Source organism: Orussus abietinus, unplaced genomic scaffold (genome assembly GCF_000612105.2).
Source record: "Orussus abietinus isolate OABI.00-Male unplaced genomic scaffold, Oabi_2.0 scaffold16, whole genome shotgun sequence".
NCBI classification, from domain to species: Eukaryota; Metazoa; Arthropoda; class Insecta; order Hymenoptera; family Orussidae; genus Orussus; species Orussus abietinus.
This window is the reverse complement of record NW_019394714.1, coordinates 689,830-715,359: the sequence shown is the minus strand read 5'-3', so window position 1 is coordinate 715,359 and position 25,530 is coordinate 689,830. Positions and strand designations below refer to the sequence as shown.

The window sequence follows — 25,530 nt, the reverse complement described above, 5'->3', positions numbered from 1 at the left end:
GATTGCCTCTTGCGAGGATGCTGCGTTATCGAGATCGGCCAATGCTCTCGGCCCTGTTCTCTTTCGTGTTATCCCCCTTCCAAGAGACGGGCTTAATGCGATTTCCTTGGTACCGATTCTCCCCTCCTTCGCTTCTAGTCGATTCGTATTAAACGCTTCATTAATTCCCCATTTTTTTCATCCTTATTCCGCGGACTTTCATGAATTTTAAACATGACGCCGGAACATGAATTTTGAAAATTAAGCTGGAGCATGAATTTTAAACATGACCAAATTGGAGCATGAATTTCGAACATGGCGAAATTGGAGCATGGATTTTAAATATGAAAAGATTGGAGCATGATTTTTTTTTAAATATGATCAAGCATGAATTTTAAATAGTCTGGCGGTGATTTTCCAGTGCAAGGGACGATTGGCGAAATAGGGAAATTGGAACATGGATTTTAAATGTGACGAGATTGGAGCATGATTTTTTTTTTTAATATGAACGAACATGAATTTTGAATAGTCTGGCGGTGATTTTCCAGTGCAAGGGACGATTGGCGAAATGGGGAAAATTGTTGATTATTTCGTTGATTTTTCGTATCGGAGGAAATCTGCACGATAAGGTGCAGTTGCATTCTAGCTGGTACTTGCTCTTCGGAATGTTAAGTGGATGCATGTTGACCATAACGGAAGTCGGCATACCGGCAAGTCAGACATAGTAAAAACCAACATCCTTGCCGAGGAACGTTAGAGGATTTTAATGAAAACGTTCGTACCTTATCATTACGGTGGTTTTGATCTTTTCGCGGGAAAAGCGTGTTATCTGTTGTGCCAGGTAATGAACAAGTGCGAGCCGATGCGTCCTTTTCCCATAATTTCCCCTTGAAATCTCGATGAACAAGACGTAAGAGCCAATTGCGGGGACGTCAATTGTGGTCTTTCAGATATTCCCCGGTCACAATGGAAAGAGCTCTGGCAACTTGGCATTAATTCTCGTTTCGCCCAACCCTATCTTACGTCAATCGTTTATGGCGATATAAAGCCGAGCTCGCTTTCCAGTCATAATTGTGAGCTATATCCCGCGTGTAAACGCCTAATAATTTATCAATGAAAGCCCGAGATTCAAGCCGAGGGGCATCTATTCATTGAATAGATTTGGTGCAGATTTCATTCCCCGGAAATGTCGTAACCTAATGCTGGGATAAATCCCGAAGAATAATTGCAAGGGACTTCCTTATGCATCTGAGGGGTGGGATAAAATATAGAATCTCAGATATGGACATTCGAGGGTTGTGATAATTTTGCTTTTTTCATTGGGGCCGAATTTTGAGGGTAGGGACCAGAGGTGTCTTTTCAAGATGGAGACTCTGGCGAGGCTCCTCGCATTTACGGGCTGGTTCCTTGGGAGCGGCCTCTTAAAATAATGTTACGTTATTTTTATGCCGGATTTAAGCGACCAGCTGTCTCGCCAGCGGCCATTTCGACGTCGGCTCTCCCGAGGGATGCGATTCACCCGCGCCGGGTCCGAGATGCGCGTTTTACGCCTCGCCATTTTCGGGAAATGCGAAGAAATTGAAATTATTGCCGAAAAAGTTCGTACTCGAGAAAGAATTGATAATCACTCTCGAAGGAAAATGTCTACGGTCGTCTTGACTGAGGTAGTCGTGAAAACTACCCCTTACGAAGGGTATCTCATCATCGTCTTGACTAAGGTGGTCCTGATTTTGGTTTTTCATTTTTCTTACCCCTAAAATTTTCTACTAGAAATCATTAGGTCGGGTAAATCCACCCCTGATAAAAAATACTAGTCTTGCACTTGTTCCTTGAATTTGGGGATTAAGATCCACTGGACATTTCTAGGTTATGAAAACCACCCCTCTGGAGAAATGTCGCGCATGGTCGCGCGGGGGTGGATCCATGGTACATGTTATTCGCTAACAGAGAGAGAAAGACCTCTTTGAGAGAGATCGAGTGGCTCTGTCCCTCTTCTCCGACTCTCTTTCTGTATTTCTCCCTCGGCGGGATGTCGCAGTAAGCTTCGCCGGCAAACATGGCGGTGCACGGCTATTTATACTGGACCGAGCGAGACCACGCACGACTTCTTAAACCCACCTATCCTCCTCGACTTTTTCTTCATCTTTCTCCCTGCCTCCTTGCCACCCCGAAGGCTTCAAATTTAACCCTTTGCGTGCCCATCGCCCTGGGAAAAATTACGAAATAGGCGCCACTCCCATAATTACCCGCGACACGCAGAAAAGTGGAGTATTAAATTTGTAAATTCATTTAAAAATAGAATCATCTTTAAATAGTACAGAGAAGTATGACCTTTAAACGGTGTATTCAATTTTAAATTTATTCTGAAATAGAATTATCATGGGGTAGGTGGGTAAAAAGATGTCTTCCTAGGTAAGCAGGAAGGACGTCCATGGTATTAAATTTCCAAATTCATTTAAAAATATAATCATCTTTAAATAGTACAGAGTAGTATGACCTTTAAACGGTGTATTCAATTTTAAATTTATTCTGAAATAGAAATATCATGGGGTAGGTGGATAAAAAGATGTCTTCCTAGGTAAGCAGGAAGGACGTCCATGGTATTAAATTTGTAAATTCATTAAAAAATAGAATCATCTTTAAATAGTCCAGCACAGTATCACCTTTAAATGGTGTATTTAATTTTTAATTTATTCTGAAATAGAATTATCATGGGGTCGGAGGATAAAAAGATGTCTTCCTAGGTAAGCAGGAAGGACGTCCATGGCGGATTGAAATTGCGGATACGAGAGGCGTGCAATTAGCTCCGATATCGATGTAATGACTAGTCCTAGGCAGTTTCCATCGTCATCGAACCGCTTTCGAGAACTGGTCGATGATCGGGTATCGATCCTTATCTCGGATAATTTCGAGATCGACGTATCGACGCCCCTCCCGCGTTATCGATAAACGCCATCGACCGATCGGTTTCGAATGCAGAGCAGATCGAACTACGATCAGGGGTAAAGGGCCCGATTACGTGTTAGGGGATCGATGATGCAACGGGTTAATTGTTATTAATAATCGAGATCGATCCGACCGTATCCGGTGAGGTAATATATGCATAAATATCGCGCAAGACTGTTTTCTTGTACCGTTTAAAAGCACTCTTGATGTCTACGAGCGGTGGAGTAAATCCCATGATTTTTTTACACCGAAATTCTCCCTCGGCCAATGATTTATCTTTTATGCTAATATTTCCGGGATTACCGATTCCACCTGTTGATTCATTCATGATTTCATTCGTGGACCTGTCCACGTGGGGCTTAAAATTCCCGTCAATTAGGGGAGGGATACAAAGGATTTTTTTACGAGTTCGGTGAAATACGCCTCTCCAGAATTCATTTACACCTTGATAAGTAATGCCACGCCGCGTTAAATAAATGAGAAATTTTCATTCATCCTACCGAAACTCATGTGTACGAGTATTGATATAATTTTTTTTTTTTTTTTTTTGAGAGAGAGAAAACCTTTGATTGCCCTTGTTAAAATATTTATAACTCTGTCGAGGGAATTTCTATGGAGTTAATGTTTTACAGAATTAAAGAGCATGCTTTTACGAAGGTCTGGCAACTTAGTCGGATTAATTTTTTCGGGATTTCTCTTCGGGATATTAATTTGTAATCGCTGTCAGGAAATTTCATTCGACTCTCGAGCTACTCGAGTCCAAGCGGAGCTGAACAGATCCATATCAGATAAGGCACATTTCCAATCCCATCAGAGGTATGAAGTTATTTCGCGAACTGGACGAAATCAATCACCCACATTGACGGGGCGTTTAACCAAACAAGGTTTATCCAGTTAATCTGAAACAGGTTCATAAAGCCTCGGGAGTGATTTACCACGACTCTTCGCCGTCGTCCATCATCCCCAAGATTTGAAGATGAGCCTTTCGGGACGAATCATTTTTCAAAGAACATTCTGCCAAGCCAATAAGAACCGAAACCTCGGCGAAGAAATTGTACCTAATTGACTTGCACCGGGGAAAAAAAAAAGAAAAGAAAAATCCGAAGAATAAACCGGGACCGATGGTTGCCAAAACGGATTGCAGGAAATTAAAGACCAAGAAATGCTTTAAACGGAAAATCCTGTATCTACGATTGCGAAAGCACCTATTTGCTCGACTGGGAACCGGAGATAAGGTAGCACCTATTTCGCCGATTTGCCATGACAGCCATGGGATAATCGTTAAGGGGAAAAGGCGAGGCACTCTGAGACCATTGCGGTGCCCATAATTAGCCATTATAGTCTCAGAAGCATCGGAGCCTGAAAGCTCACCTCGGCAGCCTGTTTTGCGGGCAAACCACGCAATGCAGAAAAAAACCATATAAGAGTTTTCCGCTCAATTTTCGACGAGGAGTCGAAAAGTCCTGTACCATTTTCCCCTAGGATGCATAGTTAACCTGTAACAATCGAAAAACCGCTAAACAGTCTACCGCGCGTTCAGCTAGTCGACGCCGTTGAATAGGTACTTTTCGATAATTTTTTCCAGGTAAACTATGCACGGTAGAGAAAAAATCGTGAGGGACTTTTCGACTCCAAGTTTGATAAGGAAAGCGGTGAATTTTTATCAAAAATATCCTGTATTAGGTAACGATGTTAGGGGTGGTACATTGGTCTGGGTATTCACCGTGCTTGAAGCTGCGCGCCGCTCGGACCACCTCGGAATCCGGCAGAAGCAAAAGGGCCAGAGCGAGAAGTCGCAGCTGCACTCTTGGCTTAATGAAGACGCCGAGAACCGGGATGTCCGCCATAGCGACCCGAAGAACTCTCAGCACTCTTCTTTTACCGAAATCCAAGCGATTCGTTACACCATGCCGACGAACCACGAAGGACTCTCCGTCCGGGCGCAAGCCCAGACTCGGAAAACCGAATTCAAGATCACTAAATCCACCACTGATCACTAGAGCGAGACCGACCGAAGATGAAACTCGCGAAAAAAGGAGGATAACTTATCGCGAGACACGCCACGAGAGATGTAAATAGTCCTTGGTCTCATCAGGACCCACTGGGAGAGTCTGCGGATCCCATCGGGATAAATCTCCAGGATAGGTCAATCTTCACGGTGGTTTTGGAGAAAAATAGGGATTTTTCCCGACTGATTTTGAACGACTATGGGGGAAAATAGGGCTCTTCCTGCAGGTCCTTCCTTCCTTCTGGCAGAGTTTGCGGCGTTCTCCAGAAGTGAGCCTCGCATTCTGCGGATTCACTCGTGGAAGAGCTTGGCCGATGACCTTAGCCTGCTTCAGTTGGGTCCATTCCGTATCGGGCTTGCTTCCCTCGAAGAAGTCGATTTACGAGCCAGTTCCTCGGGGAAACAAAAGGTCCTTTGGTTGGTGGTCACCGGGAAATGTCAGAGGCCTCGACAGCGTGCGTAGGTGGCGAGCGATTGCCTCGAAGAGTATCCTGAAGAGTATCCTGCGGAAGACCTCGAAGAAGAGCTTGAACGCGTTGCTTGATCAGTTCCCAGGATTTCTGCGGCCTTTCTTGGAAGAATTCGCCATCAAAGTGTACCAAGTCACCCCATTTGTTGCGTAGGAGCCTTGAAGTGTACCTCGATCAGTCCCCAGGATTTCTGCCACCTTTTTTTCCAACGATTCGCCCCGTTTGTTACGTAGGAGCCTTGAAGAGTACCCTGAAAAACGCCTCGATCAGTCCCCAGGATTTCTGCCACCTTTTTTGGAACAATTCGCCCCGTTTGGTGCGCAGGAGCCTTGAAGAGTACCCTGAAAAACGCCTCGATCAGTCCCCAGGATTTCTGCCACCTTTTTTAGAACAATTCGCCCCGTTTGGTGCGCAGGAGGCGAGCGATCGCCTTGAAGAACACCCTAAGAATTCGCCATCAAAGGGGACCAGGTCGCCCCGTTTGGTGGTAACCCTCGTGGCGGGTCTCGGAAAGCCTCGGTCGTAGAAAGCCCGGCACCAACGCCCGATGTAAACGCCGCGAGCAAACTAAATCCAGTCCTCGGCCTCGAGTGCGTCGAGGCCGAGAGATCTCGACCGACTCCCACCCCGACTCGGACCCCCACGACCTGGTCCCACCTACCCCTTGGCGAGACAGGTAGATCCTTCTTCATCTTACCTGACCCTACCTCGTCCCACCTGACGACTCATTTGCCCCCCAGAAATACGGTTTTCCAGGAAGTCGCGAACCCACCTGGCCATCTTCTACGAGCAAAAAATAAGATCATTGTCTAAATTAACCAATTACCCGCTTTTCCACGAATATACGTGAAGTAATGCCGATATTCGAAGCGCATCAGCTGATTGGTCGAGAGGCAATCTAAATGCTTCTCGGCAGGAGAGAAATTCATTTCAAGGGTCTCAAAACCGAAATTAGAAATATAAAAATAAAAGAAAAATTATACCTCACCGATAATGTTATCCTCGGATGTTGAAAGTATTAATGGGGCTTGTATTCATTTCTTATTCCCAATGTTGCACTTAATACGATCCGAAGAATTAGTCTCTAATCGTAATCTTCACCTTTACCTTTTTAACCTTATCTTCCCGAGTTTCGCGATTTCTTCAGCAGATGGCAGACGAGTATCGCTACTTGCCCGAAGAGTATCACGAATATATCATCCCGAGGATGAAAAAGCCGAGATCGCCTTTACCGGTCGTGATAACGTATCACTCGACAGGGCAGACACCTATGTATAATATACCGCACTTGAAACCATCGATCGAGAAAAAAATGTACAGATAATTTCCACCCCAGATATCGAGAAAATATTATCTTCATTAACCCTTTGAACGCGGAGCCATTTCGACATACGGGCGAAATTCCTATGACCGTGCAGGCGACATTGGACCAAACGTCGGCCGCCTTTAGGCGCTCTTAATGACCAAAGGATTAAGAAAGTTGTGATAGTTAATTTGAAACGAGGGAGGAGATAAAATCTGAGAACCAGAGGTCGGGGATATCTTGAAAGAAGGACCAACCTCGTGAAACGTAAATTTCTTTATATTGTGCAGCCGTAATTGTAGCGCTATTCGAGATGCCGGATGACAGCACGGTTTACAACTTCGAATCACGCCGATTCTCGTTGATCCTAGTCTATCACGTCTAAACATAAAGTACAAATATGAAACAAGTTAACTTGTCCGGTTCCATGGAGGAACCACAGGAGATCATCCTTCCAACGCGCTCCGAATAACAATGAGAACGATGCAAGGATAAAATGTCGTTCCTTCTCGATAAAACGTCATTTCCCCTCCTGAAGCCTTTATTAAAATCACTCGTACATTTTCCGACACTCGTTAAATTTCAGGAAATTCGGGGCAACTCGAAATGGGAAGAAAAATGGCGGCTTCATAATCCAAATTCCGCAATAATCACGAGACACGTCAGGAAATTAATTATTAACAAATAAACACACGAATGACCGATAAATCCGTGTCTTATCCAGTCAAAAGGCACTGTCCGAAACTTTACTTGTGAAAACAACAATCCAAGTGACTTTTTTCTTTTTGTCTGAAAAAATCTAACGCCACTTTGTTGTTATTTAAATTCAACAAAAATGAGGGATAAATTCTTATTATTTTACCTTTTGTTTTAACTTTTAGTTAGACCACTGGTTATTGCGTGGAGAATTGTAACAATTGATTAGGATCCATCGTTGTGATATAGGATATAATCGGGGATGTGCATATTTTGTAGGGGCGCCATTTTTGCATCGTTCTCTTTGCACTCGGCCCCGAAATGCAAGGATCAGTTGATTTTAAGCTAAGTGAGATATCACCTACGATGACGTTACCTTACACCGAGCTCTCTCTCCTCGTTGAGATCGAATCGAGTTATCGAATTTCGCAGGATGTATATCGCTTTACCGAGTAATATAGTTTGGTCATACGCGCCCACTCCAAGACGCCATTGCACGCCCGTCGATCCCCGATGCACATTTTTCTCGAATTTTTAGGGATGACTAGGTTCCCCGGAAAGGCCCGAATTTCATTAATCCTGAAAACCTATCCTTTCAAGAACCCGTTGCAATTTTTCCCGGTTTCTATCTCCCCTTTCTCTATTTTTTATTACATTTCTACGAGGGATCGCCGCGCCTGGGAATTCGCGCTAAGTCGCACCCTCGCTCGAATTTTTAGGGATGACTAGGTTCCCCGGAAAGGCCCGAATTTCATTAATCCTGAAAGCCTGTCCTTTCAAGGAGCCGTGGCAATTTTTCCCGGTTTCTATCCCCCGTTTCTCTATTTTTTAATTATATTTCTACGAGGGATCGCCGCGTCTGGGAATTCGCGCTAAGTCGCACCCTCGCTCGAATTTTTAGGGATGACTAGGTTCCCCGGAAAGGCCCGAATTTCATTAATCCTGAAAGCCTGTCCTTTCAGGGAGCCGTGGCAATTTTTCACGGTTTCTATTTCCCCTCTCTCTATTTTTTTTTTATTTTATTTCTACGAGAGATCGCCGCGCCTGCAAATTCCCGCTAATTCGCAACCTCGCTCGATGAGTCCTTCTTTATCGTCACTACTTTTAGGTATTTCGTCCTCGAAGAGACTTCTCGACGACTAATTTTAGTTAACTAAGAGTACACATGCATGTTAGGTATTCGTATTTCACGTGTTAATGCGTCTCAATGTCTAGCACACTGTAGGGTCGATATTACAATCATATGTAACAGTAGTAATAAAAGTAAAAACAGTATGAAAATTATTGTATCGTTTTCCATTTCTTATTGTTACGTCGTGCTCCATGCTCCGCTCATCAAGTTTGACCTCGAGTTTCGTAAGTTAATGCGATTTATTCAATTTCCACCTCAACCAGGTTTCACGTCTACACCCTCTGCGTTAATAAATAACAAAACAAAGCCTAAGCTAATATCCTGAATAATATAAAACTGTAAAATAAAAATACCGAAACCTTGCCAAGAATTTCCTCCTCTAGTTTCACCCCATCAAGGGTTGACAATCTATTTTTCCATTTGTTACATTCAAAGTACCCTACTCGCCGAAAAGTTTACGATGCCGGAAATCAACATTGAATGTCAGATAAAAATTAATTTTGGGTGAAAAACTGCGGCGATGTGTCGGTAGACATAAGAATTTCGTATTTTCTTTCTCTCTAAAGTCACGAGAGTGACAATTTTTTATCTCACTCGGTTTTTAGCGAGCAATTATCGGAATGTAATCCATTCATTGTGATCGCGACAAGATGTCGCTAATGATCTTGACTTGAAAAATTTCTAATTACTTTGTTGTCCCTTCTCCCGATTTAATTAACCAGTCGTCGCGTCTTTCTCTTAACACAGACCTGATGAAACGAGCATAGAACGTCCACTTAATAGTACCGATATCGTAGTGTAGTTAAACGTTTACAATGACCTCAGAAAATGAGGTCTTCAAGGTATCGCGTCAATATTGCTTGATGATAAGCTTAGGAAGCGTGGACCATCGGCCCAGATTTCGATTTCGCGACCGGAGTGAAAATGACGTCCTTAATGACAGTCTCATTAGACTCGACGAAGTGTCTTGAGACGAGTTGATCATCGCCGAAAGCGAGTGACAATGATCCTGACATTGTTCATTTTTTTTCTTCTTTTTTCTACCTAATCATTAACACGCCGATTAATCTACCTATGTCGAAGGAAAATTCCTGTCTTCGTCGCATCAAGAAAAGCAAAAAAGAGATTCATTTAACCGAAGGTACGATTCCCTAAAAAATCAGCGAAGAAATATTCCGTAAATTCAAGTGACTCGAATCAACTCAAATAAATTTATCAACTCAATTAAATATTTATTCCAGGTCATTTCGATCAAGTAATGCATCTTCGAATTAACGAAATACTTCTTTGCTCTTTTTGACATTTGCATTCGCAGGGTTGCATTTCGATTTCTTTTCTTTTCTTTTTATCCAGTTTGAAGGGAACGCTTGGTCACTGAACGAGCGACTTAAATTAACAATGGGTCATATCTCTTGTTATGACTTTTCTCCCATTTTTCATTTTTCCTATTCTTACGACCTAAAGGAAACAGCAATGACATGTACGGGCTCGATATGCATTCTGGAAAATTGGCGATTTTCGGATATGTCGATGTTTTTTCTCACGTGTCAATTGCATCGGTGATGAGAGAAAAGTTCGTCAACTTTTCGCCGAACTACGTCGAAGGGGTTCGTGAAAAATGTTTAAATCTTCCCCCTTTGTCCAAGAGACCTCAGAACTCTTAATATATTTCTCGATATTAATTTAATGAAAATATTGGATACGAGAAGTATTGGGCTGAAGAAATTAAAAATCCATACAGTACTCGATGGAGAAGGCCAGAAGGCAAAAATTTTGTTGTTCCGGTTATACTCTCGTTCGCCTTAAATATTCTTGCTCTTGTGCTTCATTGAGTTGTGCACTTGGTTTTCGACTCAATTATCATAGATTATCAGTTAAATATCTTGCGATAAGACCTTCACGAGAGCGCAACGAAAATCCCGGATGATCACCGATTAACGCATTCCTCGATTTTCGATGACAATTGTTTCTTAAATTTACGCTATGGGAAGAATTTCGAGAGAGAAATGTTGCAGCACATGAGAGAGAGAGAGAAAAATAAAATGTACGGAGTCATTTCGCTGCCGATTTTACGATTAACCCTACAAGGACATCTTTTAAACAATCGCCACACGGGAAGTGTAATTAAAAAGCGAAAGATTGCTCGGTAGAGTAAACATGAAAAAAAAACAGAGTGCCTCAGAATTAACAATTTTAGAATAATGAACCGTCAATAACTGGAAAATAAGGCACGACAATTTTGAGGAAAGTCTTCGACTGTTAATCGCCAATTGCGCACCGCCGTGCAATGTTAATACTAAATGCGAGATTTATTATACTTTACAAATTTGCCTTTAGCACATATGATCGGTAATATCGCACGAAAATATTCGACCTAACAGCGTTTACGATAATAACACAAATTGAAGAATCACTTCAAATGATTAACACCATACAAATTCTACGCTTATCCTATCCATTCATTTGCATTTATAAACATTAATTAATCAGAAGCATCCTCGTTGAATGAGACTCGAACTTGCCCTATTATTGCTAAATAATTGACGATATTATCTGATCTTTAGAGATAGCGAAATAAAAGTGGGATCCCGAAATCACCCAAAATCGAATGACAATTCATACCGCGACTCATTTGAATCTCCCAGAAAAACAATGATTACAAGAAACGCAAACCGTGATCTTAATTAAACCCCCTCACACGTGCGCACAAATTGAACCTGTACAAGATTTTCAATTTACGCTAATTTTAATTCGTGCCATTTCGCACGTCATTTATTGATTCTCATCATTCATATCACCGTCTCAATGAATCCTGCGAAACGTAATCCCACATTTTAATGATTTCACTATTCCCATTAGCTCGCATTAAGACGATGTAATTTTTCGTGGCAAAAATAAAATACATATTACGTTACAAAAAAAAAAAACCGAGAATGTTTACCTAAAACAAAGCGAAATAAACGATCCAAAGTACCATTCTCATGCTTTCTCGTATAAATACGGTCTTACAAAACGTGCAATAATCACGCGATTATTTTATTTTGCAATAATCTTACGGTCCTACGAGTTCTCAAGAATTACGCCGAATTTCGTCCTCCCTCCTCCCGTTAATTTTCCCTTTACAATACATGTCAAAGCAAGACGTGACTAGAACGTGGACTCGGAATAAATGTTACGAATAATTATCAGTTCCTAAAACCCTATTCTTACTTATCCGCGTAATTGCAACATCCACATCCCCTGTCGCCCTCTTCCTCCCCATGGCAGTTTAAAAGCTAGCTTCTCTGTGACCGAATGTACTTACAGACATCGGATTTCCCTCGTTAACATTTTATACCACTTGTTTCTTTACAGGTCCTAATTACTACAGTCGGTCGTCCGAAGACGTCGACGTACATTTTTTTCTTCTTTTTCCAAATTACAACCCCCGTCATAAGCAACACGTAAAACCGTACTGGACAATACACATTCCTCTACTCTGCATACCCTATCATGGATTCTCTCATTCAAGACTCAAGACCAACCAATAAATCTCGCCTCTCCTTGATAAGCGATAAGCGACGAAACCGAAAAAAAATAAAAAAAAAATAAACAAAAACATCCGGACCGCGAGCGAAGAGAAATAAAAACCGCATCGCAGGTCTCCGATAAGGAAATGAATTTTCCAAGTATAATCAAGAATAAGAAAAAAAAAAAAAAATAAAAGAAAAATTGGAATTAATAATTCATGCTAAGCTCCAAATCTTAAATCTCTCGTTTCACCCGACTCGACTGTCGAAACTCTTTTACACCTTGATTAACAAAATGATAGGACTCCGTTCCTGAAGACCTACCCCGAAGACCAGTCTTTCGATCCTATTGTCGCGGTGGTAATTGTAAACCGTAACTCGGCAGTGGTAACGCTTAGTATAATTAATATACCGAAGAAGAACCATCAGATATCATTTCGAATCGATTAGTCGGTCAAGGCGAGTCGTATCAGCTTATCCTCTATTGATTAATTACTCCTTCCGTAATTATCGGCTCCCTTGTTCATGAAAACCCATTCACTCGATACATCGCTCTCTTCCATGCGCGAACACTATTATAACTCTACATATATTNTATATAATACTTTTTTTCGCTTTCATTAACTATAAAGACGGCACAAAGCTGAACGGCTAATGGTAGATACAAGTATATTACAAGTAGACCTAAATACTGAATTTGTCGCGCGCGCGTTTCATGATTTCGCCGTTTCCCTCCTCTTTCTCCCCGAAGATTTCCGAAAATTATCCCGGAGAATTTAATAAAAGCTGCAAAGAGTCTGAAGAAAAAAAATATATGAATAATCTTTACACGTTTCTCTGCATTTATTATTGCGACCCTGTCGTGCCAAGTAGAGGCTCGGCTCGTTTAAGATTTCTTCAAGTTCGAGACATTAAAATGGCCCTTCCTGAGGTCAGCACCTTGAAGAGCCTTTCCTTGCCAAATCTCCTTGGCAAGGGCCCAATATTCCTTCTTTGACGATAAGAAAATTAAATATTGACTGCAAGCAACTTAAGACGAGCCGAAACGATCTAGTAGAAAATAATATAAAAGTCTAACAAAAGGGATCAGGAATGATCGCCATTAAAGATACCTTTTAAAAAATTGTCAGCAAGGATTGCTGCTTAATTGACGTGGATTTAATTATTCATCTTCCCTCTGCCGTTCCCTTCAATTTAAGGGGATGAAATATACGGAGTGGAATGGAAAAAAAAATATTAAACAACCTACTCTTCGTCTCTACGAGGATAACCTCCACTTTCGTCCCCTCAACGCCTGCGTTTAGGGATGCATAAAATATATCGATCTCTACTATTCCCCAAGGGCTACGTCGTGGAAATACGAAATAATCTAGAAAAAAAAAGAGTAATCCAGCAAAACCACGAGAAAGCTTTCCAGAGGAACCACCTTTATCTCTCCAAAGGGTGACATAACCTCACCTTAGTATCGCCTTTTGATTTGAATTGATTTGACTAGATTTGAATAAATTCGAAGTGCGCGGCAAGAGAGACATTCTCGGGTATTCCGGGATTATGGATTAGTAAAAAAGAGAAGTCGCATTGGATTTAGGGGGACGATGGATTAGAAAAATAAATCTGACAAATCGACAGGAGGGAAGAAACTCGGTAGAGGTTCGCGCCAAGTACACGAGGCGTGGGAAAAAGTAACAGGCGTCGAGGGGTTAAAAATCGCTGACCAAGAATCCCGACGGCTTAGAAACGCGAACGTGGCAATATCGTTCCTGCAATAATTAACAGCTCGCGAATTCGCTCCCCTAAAAGGTTAATCGCGTGGTCGAAAGACCCAGACGCACACCCACGCATACGCACACGAGGATCCGTCGTCTCCAGGAGTCGCCAACTCGCGCGACAGGTAAATCCACCTGTCTCTCTAATACGAAGTACAACACCTGACTTACATAACTCTATCTACGTAACGAATCAAGTACATAAACGCGTTCCAGGACGAGATACGTCGAGAAAGACGCCTCGATATCCCCGGTAATATGTCCATCCGTGGGTGATCCCTGACAAGGACGACAAGTCGACGAAGGACGAGCCTTAAGGCGATTAGAAACTGCCGACCCTACTCCCTTGAGCGACACTTTACTCCGAAGGACCTAACTCGAATCCTTTGAAACACCACCACACGGTTTAGGAACTCCCTAGAGAAGGTTCCTCCACCCAAGATAATTGAATTCCACCATAAATTTGTTTATAAATATTCCTTGATACCGTGGGAAATTGAAGTTTAAGGGCGTAGGGACCTTCTACGGGGCCTTTGGGTTTAGGTGGGAGGCTTTCGGTGTACTGTTTGTAGGATGGTTTCGTTTAAGTAGAGCGTAGAGCCTTTCTGGTCGCCTTAAGTCGAGCCTTGGAAAATCCTCGTCCCGAATCGCGCCGACCCCCCGCGATGACGATCTCGAAGCCGGTGCACGGGGACGGGGGAAAGGCGCTCCTTCTCGAGTATCTCCCGCAGACCTTATCGATCCGTGCACTGATTACTCGAGAGACGAGTCGACGGCGTCGCTGATCCTTCGAGATTCCGGATATCCCGTCCTCGGTGCTCCCCGTGCTCGAGGCACTTCGTGGTTCGACTTCAGGGTCGGAGTCCGGGCTCCCTCCTCGCTGCCTCCCTGCTGGGGGGATTTCAATATGTCCGGGTCGTCTCTCGCTCTCGGTCGCTTCCAACTTCCTCTCGACGGTCCTTTGGAAAAATGGCGACACGGTCATCGAGACGGTCTGCAACCCGGTGTCGCCGAATTTCAGCGGTGAGGGCACCACCGCCTTCTTATCACCCTGCGGGCTCTGGTCCGGGCCTGCCTCTGAAAGCATGGACTTATCAGTCACCCCTAATCGGTCACGATAATCGACGCCGATCCTCGAGAAAATTCCCTCGAATTTAATGCAGTTGAATTTAAATACCCACTTAGAGATAGGAGGAAAAATAAATACCCTGATTGTTTACCCTTAAAGCCAGGAATTTTCCGCTATCTCGGGGGACACGTGGTATAACTCACCTACACGAACCACTCGTCTTTCTGGCTGGAGGAGATGTCACTGCAAGGAAAGTGAAAAAATTCCTGATAAGAACTTCTTTACCCTGCGGTACGAAATAGCGCAACCTCGTTGCCAATTCCCACGTCCACGTGTTCTGGAAGTACGTGCAATTTTTCCCGGTAACGCGCTTCATGTTGTTCGAGCACGCGAATTTGCGATTATCTCCTCCTCCACCCACCCATTTGCAATCCGACAGTTTCACCCTGGCAACACACCTCGATAATTTACCCTCGTTGCTTAATTATCTTTAAATATCATCTCTTTACCCCAGCCATTTTTAAATATCCAATCATTTCAAGCTGATCCATTTTTAAATATCCAACCATTTTCAATGTCATTTCAAGCCAAGCCATTTTTAAATATCCCAACAATTTTCAACGTCATTTCAAGCCGAGCCATTTTTAAATCTCCCTTTAGCCCAGCTCGTTCCGCCCTCTCCTCCCGTTTCCTTTCTCCTTTATTTTCCCTCTTCACCCTCCCGTCTGGACAGGGGATGGAGATTCGCGAAAATGTTCAAGATGAAAGAGAGACGAACCTGTCCGAGCCGTGGCTCCTCACTTTGCCTGGCAGTAGAGGCGGACCCGTGCCACGCTGTGCCCGTGCCTGAGGCCCGCAGGGTGCAGCAAGTTTCCCGGCCGAGGAAGGGTTGTGGCCCCCGTGATGCCCCCCACCGTGGGTCCCATGGGGCCCAAAGTCCCGGTCCCTAGGCTCGTCTTCAGGTTGGTCATGCCCAGGGGCATCCCGGCGCTCGCTCCGTTCGATCCGTACATTTGTTGCACTGAAACGCGGCCAAGTGAGAGGGAAAAAAAAATAATAAGTCCCTACCCTGAAACTTCACTCCCCTCGACGAAGGACAAAAACCTTGAAAATTGGTCAACAATTATGTGCTTGAAAATTGGTCAACAATTATGGGCTTGAAAATCGACCAACAATTATGACCCTTGAAAATCGACCAACAAATATGACCCTTGAAAATCGACCGGCAGATCACTTTTATCAAGGCAAAGAAATATTGATATCACTCGGAATTAGCTAATATTAACTCCAAATATTAATTTACAATTTGTATACACGTATATTTATTTATAATGCTACTTTGAATTTTCTCCCTAAATGAAGCATCGAGTCCCCCGATGTTGAAGTTCCGATGTCGTGGTTGGGAGGTTGAAATTTGGACGTTGGACTTCGGGGGTGAGAGTTCCGATGTTGAACTTCTGCCCCTGTAGTTTAGGATGTTGAACTTCGGATATTGAACTTTGAGTATTGAAGTTAGAACGTTGTCATTTCGAGGTTGGAGTTAGGAACGTGCTAGTTGGAGATATTCCGAGGAAGGTACCCGAGAAGGTTCTTTTAAAGGGAGAGGAGGATTCAACCCTTCATCGGCACCCAGCCACGACTTCGGATCTGATCGCGAGATCCGGAAGGGGTAAAGACCGTCCTCGAGGAGGAGGGTCTTCAGCGTCGACGTCGACGTCGACGAGGAATCCGGCAAAATGGGCAGGGATCTCGTCGATATGAACAGTTCCTAGTGGAGGTGCCCGAGGAAGCACCTCCCTCGGCGATGTTCTCCAAGTCGAAGCTGAAGTGCGCGTTCCACTTCGCGAGGAGGATCACGAAGATCACGATTGTCTCGAGAAACGCGTGAATAATGGCGGGATTTCGAATCCGAGGACCGTGTACACAGATTTAGCGCTATTATTAATTATTACTCGATAATCGGATGCAGAACTTGGAGCACCCACCCCGCAATAAAATGCTCCGAAATGCTCTGATACCATTTTCGGGCGTGAAAGGTGAGCACTTATTTCCCGGATATTTATTTCACTACTTGTTGCGGGTAAATCAGCGAAGCGAAATCGGACCATTAATGCGGAGCATACAAATCCGATTGGCCGGAAGTTATATGTAGAACGAATGCTAAAAGGGAACAGTCGATTGAATGCGAAGCAACCACTCGAGAGAGAAAGGAGAGTTTCCCTTTCCTTTCAAGCAACGACTCATTGATGTCCCCCTTTTCGTCACTCGCAATTCTTAATAATTCCCTGAAAGGATTGTCGTTCACAAAAAAAAAAAAGAAAAAAGACAAGGCCAATTTCCGCCAATTTCAACCACCTGCGATTCATTGTTTAATTCAAGTCCAGAGCTGCCCTGATGTTACAAATTTAACGTGAAGACTTGAATGCGGACGAAAATTAGGAATTTAATAATATAATTTCTTGATGCTACAGCATATGATAGTGCAATGAGAATATAAATTGGATAACAATTACAAGAACTCGTCGCCAAGTCATTCCACGTTCACTGTCTCTATGCAGGATTTCCTGCAATGTCTGTAACAAGGGGACCATTGTTCATACCCGCGGCCTAGAACTAATTAACAGCCATTAAATGCCACTCGAACCCTGACCTAGCCCTTATACGATTTATTCACAGTATATCCAGGAAAGTATCCAGCCATTAAGAATGAAAAGTACCGTCATTGGTACCATTTCCGTAGGCGAATAATTATAAAACTGATATTTTCTCAGCGACACGTCGGAAAAAAAATCATCCCTCCATCCGAATGTTTCCTTCCTCCTCCTGAGGAATTCGAAAAATCGAAAAACCCAGTCGTCAACCAGCGATCATCAAGATCAACTTCTGCAGGTCCACCAGGTCATTGATAAGAATTCCCTTGAAGCATGATCTCGCCAAGACGCAGTCCATTGATAACATCTCTTGATACATCCAAATCAACGAGTCCATTGATGACTTCTCTTGACCCATCCAAATCAACGAGTCCATTGATGACTTCTCTTGACCCATCCAAATCAACGAGTCCATTGATAACATCTCTAGACACATCCAAATCAACGAGGCAGGTCCATCAAATCGGTATCAAAGATGCCCTCGGCATACGGAGGGTGTCCCTTGGTCTTGACGAGATGAAACCCTCTATAATTCCTATTGACCCTATCTCCAGCCAGGACAGCCGGGAACCTTGGAGGACAGAGGCCCAAAAGGTAAGCCAAGAAGCCAGGACAAGGCCATCCCCAAAAGCCAAGATCGCTGTTGATGGACTCCGCGAAATAAACGGCAGCTCGATGGTGATTACACCCGAAGGGGTTCCTATGTTCCCAGCATCCGGGCTGATTGACGCCTCCATTCATGTAGAAATCAATGTGTCCACTAGGTTCGACCTTTCCCTGGATGAAGGCATTCGTGTGGAAGACGTCGACGAACCTGGCGTCGCCTGCGTCGAGTTTCTCGTCGTTGTTGACGGTGACGAAGAGCGGCATGGCCGGGTCCAACCCGGTGATCCTGAAGAGTTTGTACGGCCGCAAGACGTTTGCCGAAAAGGCAGGCACGTGGGCACCTAGACTGAACCCTATCGCGTGTATATCCTTGGCGCCGGTGTCCCTGATACGGTTTATCAGCTGTGCCACGCACTGCCCCACGTGGGGAACATTGTGCACCGCGGTTGGATAGCACGGAGCCGTTGCCAGCCGATGCCAATCGACGGCTACTACATTGAACTCGGAATTCTTCAAGTACTCGTTCCTGATGTCGACCAAAGTGTCAAGATACATGTCGGAATTGTACCCGTGGATGATGATCTTAGTCGGGTGTGAAGGGTTGAAATTGGTCTCCCTCAGGTTGGACCAGGAGTCCGTGACGTTGATCCGCTGGGACTCGTCCAGGTTCCTTCTGGTGAACAGAAAGAAGGTCACCTCCTCGTCTGGACACCCTCGTTCCGTGTTCACCAGGCAAGGCCCCAGGAAAAAATCCCTCGTAGAGTTGGACCCCACGTTCCCGGCGACGATCAGGTTGCCGCCGATCATCTCGGCGGAGGATCCTGTCCAGCTGATCAAGAAGAGGGTGGCGATCCATGCAGGAAATCGACGTCCTACGGCTATCCCCGTCATCGTCGACGGCTTGAAAAGACTTCTGATCTTCTGGACCACTAATCTTCAAGGACCACTTCGATTTCTTTACAGCGAATTAAGCCGCGGAAGTGAAAAAGACTAAGATCCCTTCACGGTACCCACGAAGTGACGACCACCACTTCACTCCGCACTCCTCCTTACTCCTCGCAATTTTTCCGAAAATAATCCTGAAATCTCTCCACGGTCCTCTTCTTTATCAACACGAGGTGACGAATAATCGCCACCGGCGTGATTATAAAATCCCGTTTATTGCAGATTTTTAAACATGCGCACCTTAACCCACTAAAAGCGCCCGGCGTTTGGTCCAATATTGCCCGCACGGTCAGAGGAATTTCGCCCGTATGTCGACAGGGCTTCGTAAAGGATAAACTGTCCTTGAGAAAGAAAATTACCCTCACTTTTCACAACAAAGTGTCAATTCCGTCGAACATCGGACGCGTATCGGTCAACACTGTCGTCGCAATCGAGTCGACGAACAAAATCCTTTCTCGAGTGACATCAATTCAGTCCTCGGTAAATACACTCGCTTATCGTATTATCGTGCCCGAGATAATATGCAGCGGCTCGGATGCACAAATGCACAGTCAAGGTCCCCCTAATAAAATAATCTTAATAATCGCTCAAACCGTCCCCGACGGTCCGATAATAAATATTTTTAATTCAATCACTGATTCGTCTTTTAGCTTTTCGCTCCCGGTATTTTGTAGCGACACGTAGAGATCACCAGGAGAGACAAGAACAATGCTGACCGCGGTCTGCGCACTTTAAAAGCAAAATGTGGTTTGAAGATGGGAACGATATGACCGAGTTTACCTCTGCGTAGAACGATTGGTCGGAGAGAAGAAGGGAAGGGGCCTGGGGAACCTATTAAGCTTTAACTTCGACGAATGTTTGGCCACGATGATAAAGTGACTTACCGCGAAAATAAACGGAAAGGAAATAAGAGAAAACGGGGATTCTAGGTAAAGATTGCTGAAAGCGACGTCTCTTCCGACCCGGCATTACGTTAACTCGTAATTGAAAAGTGTAATCCCAAGGCACGATGGAAATGAAAGAACAGGCTTGAAGAGCCACAAAAAAATTCAGATACACAAATCCACGGGAGGAAATAAATGATCAGATCTTAACAGTACGAATGAAAATAAATGATTAATTAAATCGATTATAATTTCCATGTCATTTTGCGCTTAAATATCGAGAACAAAATCCTAATTAACGCCTGGCTCGATCACGAGGAAAAAGGTAAAACTAATGCCGCGACTTTATCCGCTAACGAGAGGCGCAATTAAATTTTGCATTTACAATTGACAGGATAAACGAATATCTCGTTACGTCCTCGGATAAGATACATATTAAACGGGGTAGGGTTTTGACGAAACGGAAAAGTTACACGTCCACCCAGTGAATCAACGATAATACACGGAAGTCACGAGCGAGCTCGGCTTTCTCTTCATGCCAGCTGACAATGACAGTGTATCCGAAACAATGGATTCATTGCACGTATCGATGTTCCGCGTGCTCGTGTAGGAATGTTGAACCAAATCGAGGTTGGACCTCATTGTCGTCGATTCCCCAAAACTGGCCCAGTACCAAACCTACCCTTCGAAAAATCGGCAAACGTTTGTAAAATATGAACATCTCATTTTTTTTTTCCCTCTTCATTTTCCCTCATCTACGTGGACAAACGTCAAAAAATAGTGCGGAATCGGCAAACGGTTGTAAAATATCGAAATCTCAGTTTTTTTCCCCTTTCATATTCTCATCCAACAAGGACGAAGATCATTAAAAGTCATCGAGAAAATATGAAAATATAGTCTGACTTTCGCAACTCGGCGAGAACAATGGCCCCCGAAAATAATTCATCGTCAAGGTGAATTTGCAATTGTCCGTGTACACAAGTGAAACTCGAGTCCTGCCTATCGTGGATGAAAAATGAATTTGTCGGCTTTTGTTGGCATTAAATAGATAAGACTTCGGGTCGTTACTCACAGGGATAGCTGACAGGAGGATGAGTCTGGTCGTGGGTGTTATGGAGATGTCTGGGACTTGTCCCGTGTTGTCTGCAGAAGCACAAAATCCCAGCAGCTACGAGACCGGCCAAACTGAGGACCAGGAAGACCAGAGCCACCGCGAACCATGTCATGTCCATCCCCAAAATCGTCGACGCCTCCGTGTCTGAAATTGCAAATAACAATCGAAATAAAATCACATAAGGGACTCCAATTCACTTTGAAATCAGTGAACGCGTTTTCATTCTTTTTCTCTGCCGATTGCCTTTGATTTCATATGACCCTTCAAAATAGTCGATAAAAAAAATTGTTGCAAAAATCCTCATAAGTACTCACTTGCACATAGCGTGGATGCAGCCTCGTCTGAGCCATCCCCGCAATGATTAACGCCGTCGCAAATTAGCGCAGTGTTTATGCAAAATTCCTTCAGGGTGCACCGAAAATCATTACAGGAGTGTCCTGGAATTAAAGATAAACCTACATTTCACAATGAAATCATTCCTGTAACTAGATGCCGGCTCTTCGACAATACATAAGCCCCTAGGATGATGAGACCCGGGAGAAGATCGGCCAAATACATGTTTAATAATAAAATAATAAAATGAAACTAATAAATAGAACATTCAGAGGCAGATGAAACGCGAGTACATAGCATAGTTGGTACTACTCCGAGTTCGCCTCAAAAAGGACTCCCGGCAGAGTACCCCGCAAATTGGCTAAAAACTTTAAATCTACTTATTCCCATACAAAGAGATTTTATTTATATTTACTCGTATCCTTGATGGCGGTTATCACGAGGCGGAAACCATTAGAGTCCGTGCCCCAGGCGTCCGTAACATATTTTAACGTTACGAAATTAGTGCGCGTGTAAATAGCCCCGACACTCTGTTTGGTGTTCCTGCAAGAGAGGTCCGCCTGAAAATAAAAGAGAGGATCCTTAATAACAGGATTAATAACAACCCGTGAGATATAAAAGTAACCAGCAAAGTCACTCTCTCCTTGTCCACATTTTCTCCAATTAAACGTACACGAATTGAAAACGTCGATTACCCGACACACCAATTGACAAGATAAAAAGTATCAATAGACCTATATATTTGAAATGATTATATTATAACATTGAAAATATCAATAGACAATAGGTCCTTCCCTCCGTCCTCTCGTCCACGGTATTTTAAATAACTAATAAAAATCAATATCAATCGGTACAACCGTCGTACATCGTCATACATCGAGAGTAAGATTAGAGAGCAGTAATCCCTCCGTTTTTCAACGGGCCCTTCTCTATTAAAAAATAAATCCAGGTTCACACCTCGTCAATTGCAGGGCATGCAATTCGTCTACACCTAGAGATTACGATTCCGGTTAAATTTCTCACCTACTTCGTATCTCCTTCTCGATTGCACCTCCGTCCGTAATTAAAATGGTAATAGTACGGGGAGGGCCCTCGTAAAAACGTGAGTCCGTAAATCAGGTATACCTTGTAACTGCCGACTGCATGTGCTCCATCGTATATGTAGAGATGATCATTACAGTCGAGCTGAAGTCGATCGAATCTGAGCATGAAGCGCTGAAGGATGCTGTGCGTCTGAAACGTGATGGCACAGTCGAGATTCCTCTCGTTTTGCGACGTGAGGACTGCTCCATATATTTTCCGGTATACGTCTAGCAAGAAGTGATTCTTGCAAATATTACTCATCTGGTCTGGAATAATAAAAGCAAAAGGAATAACGATATTAACACGGACAGCGTGTCGTCCACTCTGGACGTATCAAATTTAACGAACAATTAAATTTCCCAATAAATATCCTAACCGACTTCCCAAACTCCAATTTCATAATGAACACCTCAATTATTATACTGCGAGATCAGGACAGGCCAAGTCTAGTCTTATTTTATAATTAAGCGGAAAAGAAACGCGGAGGGGGTAATAATTTATTTTCACGCGATCCTCCAATTACTATTTTCACAATGGCGGATTATCCATGAGCAATCGCCTGTAATGCTACCCCAATCCCGTTCAATTTTCTCGCCCCAGATTATAATATCACTATCGATAAGGGATCTAATCGCGGGAGAGGGATATATACCAGGGTTATCCTGAAATATTCCCGACGCAGGATTTCGCGTGTAATCTCGTTAACCGGTCTAATTAGTTAATCGACGAGGGACATTATCGCGAGCCTCGGAACGACTATTTTCCCCATGTCAAGTATTCCCCGATTATCCATACCGTCCGTTAACCTCGTCCTCGCTCTGCCCCTGATATGAATACTAAAAATATTCCCAAACGCTAGAAAAAAAAAGAAAAAAAAAAAAGAATGAGAAATTTCATCCTCCTGGTGAATAATAATCCTAAAAACGCATTCCCACCTACGAAATTCGGATTTCCGCTGGAACCCGCACTTTCCCTCCGCTTTCTCTTTGAGCCAAGTCCCAGATTTCGAATTCCCCCAGCAAAAAAAAAAATTGTTAGAAAAATCGTCCAATCCAAGCAAGCAAAATCTCCTAGAAAAGTAGGTACCGTCCAACACTACCCAGCCATGTAGCAAAGAAATCCCCAAAAAATTGTTAGAAAATATTCATCCCCTCCCCGCGACCGATCACGTGCGTCATTTACCGTCGCAAAATGACCAAAGACCCCCCAGAACATTCCGGGGTGTTCCCATCGTCCAGGGGGTGCTGACAAAAAAGTAAGGGGAGAAAAAAGAAAAAATATATATATATACATATATAGACCAGAGTCGAGCGATAAGAGCCGGGCACCCTTCCGGTCGGGCGAAGGGCCGACCTAACCTCTCCTCGGGCCGGCCGAGTGGGCGTCGCGCATGCGCGCGACAGAGGAAAGTAGGCGATCCTCCGATCGTTGTCTCACAGAAGGACGCGCAGCCCTCGGAGGAGGACGAAGAGAGTCAGGGGACTCCGTCGTCGGCGGCCACGGCCCTCGATCGCCCCTCTCTCTCCCTCCCCCGGTCCCTCCCCTCACCCCCTCTCTCTCGCCGTCTCGCGCGCCGATGTAAGCCCGCGGCGATCAATATTACTCCGCGGAGAGCACCACGGGGGCTTGGCGTCGGGGCCGAAATTCGAACGAGGGGCCTCCCCCTCTTTCCGGGGTGAAAGAGAGAGAGGGAGAGAGATTGGCGTCGATTTTCATACTCACAGTTCTCGTTGGTGGCCCCTGCCGGCCCCGCCGCCAGCCAGAGGACCCAGGCGAGGCACAGGAGGCCCCCTCTGGGAGGCCTCGCCATCCCCGGGACCTGGAGTCAGCCCACGGGACGGTTACGCCGCCGCTCGGGACCAACCCCATGAAACGCGCCGATGCCCGCCGCCGCGGCGTCTTCCGAGGTACTGACCGACGCCGCTGCGAGCCGAGCCTGCCCCCCGCGCCTGCGCGCTGCCGGGTCGCGAGTCGGTACGCGCGTACTACGCCGGGCGGCGTACGGGAGGGGGGAGAGGGGGCCGCCGCTCATTCTCCGAGCCGCCCATCGAGCCGACCCCGCGACCGCGCAGCACCCTCTGCGCCGATTACCGAACGCCCGCGAAGCGGCGTCGCACTGGGCGGCCTGGGGGCGCGCTGAGACTTTTCATTCTCGGAATAATTTCGGGAGCTCGGGTTAGCGGTAACAAGGGGTCCCTTGTGTACCGAACAATTATTGCATCGGTACAGGGGTTACGACGGAGCTTCTATTTTCCGAATGCCCCACTGTCCCGATAACGCGTAGTTTATTTCTTAAGAACGTCGGTATACGAGACGTTTCGATAATGGAATACTCTGATAACGAGAACTCCCCTGCAAATACGTTAAAAAGAGTGGATAAGGGGGGAGAAGACTTCCCGCTAAGTACTTGAAGAACCGAGGGCACGATAATTTCTTAATGGCCAAAGGGAAGAGAACAGACGTCGTGACTTACATTTTAATCAACCTCGTTTCTCCCTCAATTGCGCAGATTACTCTCCGAGCCTACCTGAAATATACGACTCTTTTATTACCGTATACTAAAGATATTAAAAATATCCGTACCAATATTCAAGGCAAAAAGTTGATTCAAAGTTCGTGAATTTTAATAATTAATATATAGGCTCTCATGGAAATTATTTCCTCATTTATTTCTTTCGGACGAGGGGGGGGGAACGAAAGGTATGAGGGGAAACTATGTCCCACGTAGATCAGGGGTCTACAGGTGAGTGCGCAGGTTATCTGACAATTCATATTCTACATGAGTGCAACGGACATATGGGGCGTAACCTCTTGGTACTCTTTGATTTTCGTCGGTAGAGCGAGAGAGAACGGAACTGTATGCTTACCTGTACCTTTTAGTAAGTGGGAGAGAGAGAGCATATAGGGGCGTGGCAACGGTAGATGCAAGTTTCTATAAGTGCAAAGAGTTCTTCCTAGTGGGCGTAAAGGAAGGTGGCGCCATCTTAGGTGGAGGACTGAACTACATCAGTGGTTCCACTTTTTCTTTGAGAAATG

The 25,530-nt window shown here is 44.5% G+C and overlaps 3 protein-coding genes across 3 annotated transcripts in view; all 3 read right to left on the bottom strand.

Moving 5' to 3' along the window:
- Positions 1–4,772, bottom strand: part of LOC111674072 (laminin subunit alpha-1-like) — a 35,478-nt gene extending 30,706 nt beyond the window's left edge. Inside the window, exon 1 of the mRNA XM_023433094.1 lies at positions 4,649–4,772. Within this exon, the coding sequence (XP_023288862.1) occupies positions 4,649–4,772 (124 nt within the window). The remainder of the gene's footprint in view (positions 1–4,648) is intronic.
- Positions 4,773–6,997: 2,225 nt separating this feature from the next.
- Positions 6,998–24,368, bottom strand: LOC105696969. Its single transcript, XM_012419863.2, has 8 exons — positions 24,217–24,368; positions 22,537–22,760; positions 21,827–21,971; positions 21,393–21,515; positions 21,037–21,222; positions 15,657–15,891; positions 15,082–15,121; positions 6,998–14,886 (listed from the first exon to the last, which is right to left on the bottom strand). The coding sequence occupies exons 1-7, from the start codon at positions 24,302–24,304 to the stop codon at positions 15,082–15,084; spliced, it is 1,041 nt and encodes a 346-aa protein (XP_012275286.1). The 5' UTR covers positions 24,305–24,368; the 3' UTR covers positions 6,998–14,886.
- LOC105696968 (lipase member H-A-like) lies at positions 17,214–20,002 on the bottom strand. Its single transcript, XM_023433060.1, has one exon. The coding sequence runs from the start codon at positions 19,024–19,026 to the stop codon at positions 17,971–17,973; it is 1,056 nt and encodes a 351-aa protein (XP_023288828.1). The 5' UTR covers positions 19,027–20,002; the 3' UTR covers positions 17,214–17,970.
- Positions 24,369–25,530: the final 1,162 nt, after the last annotated feature.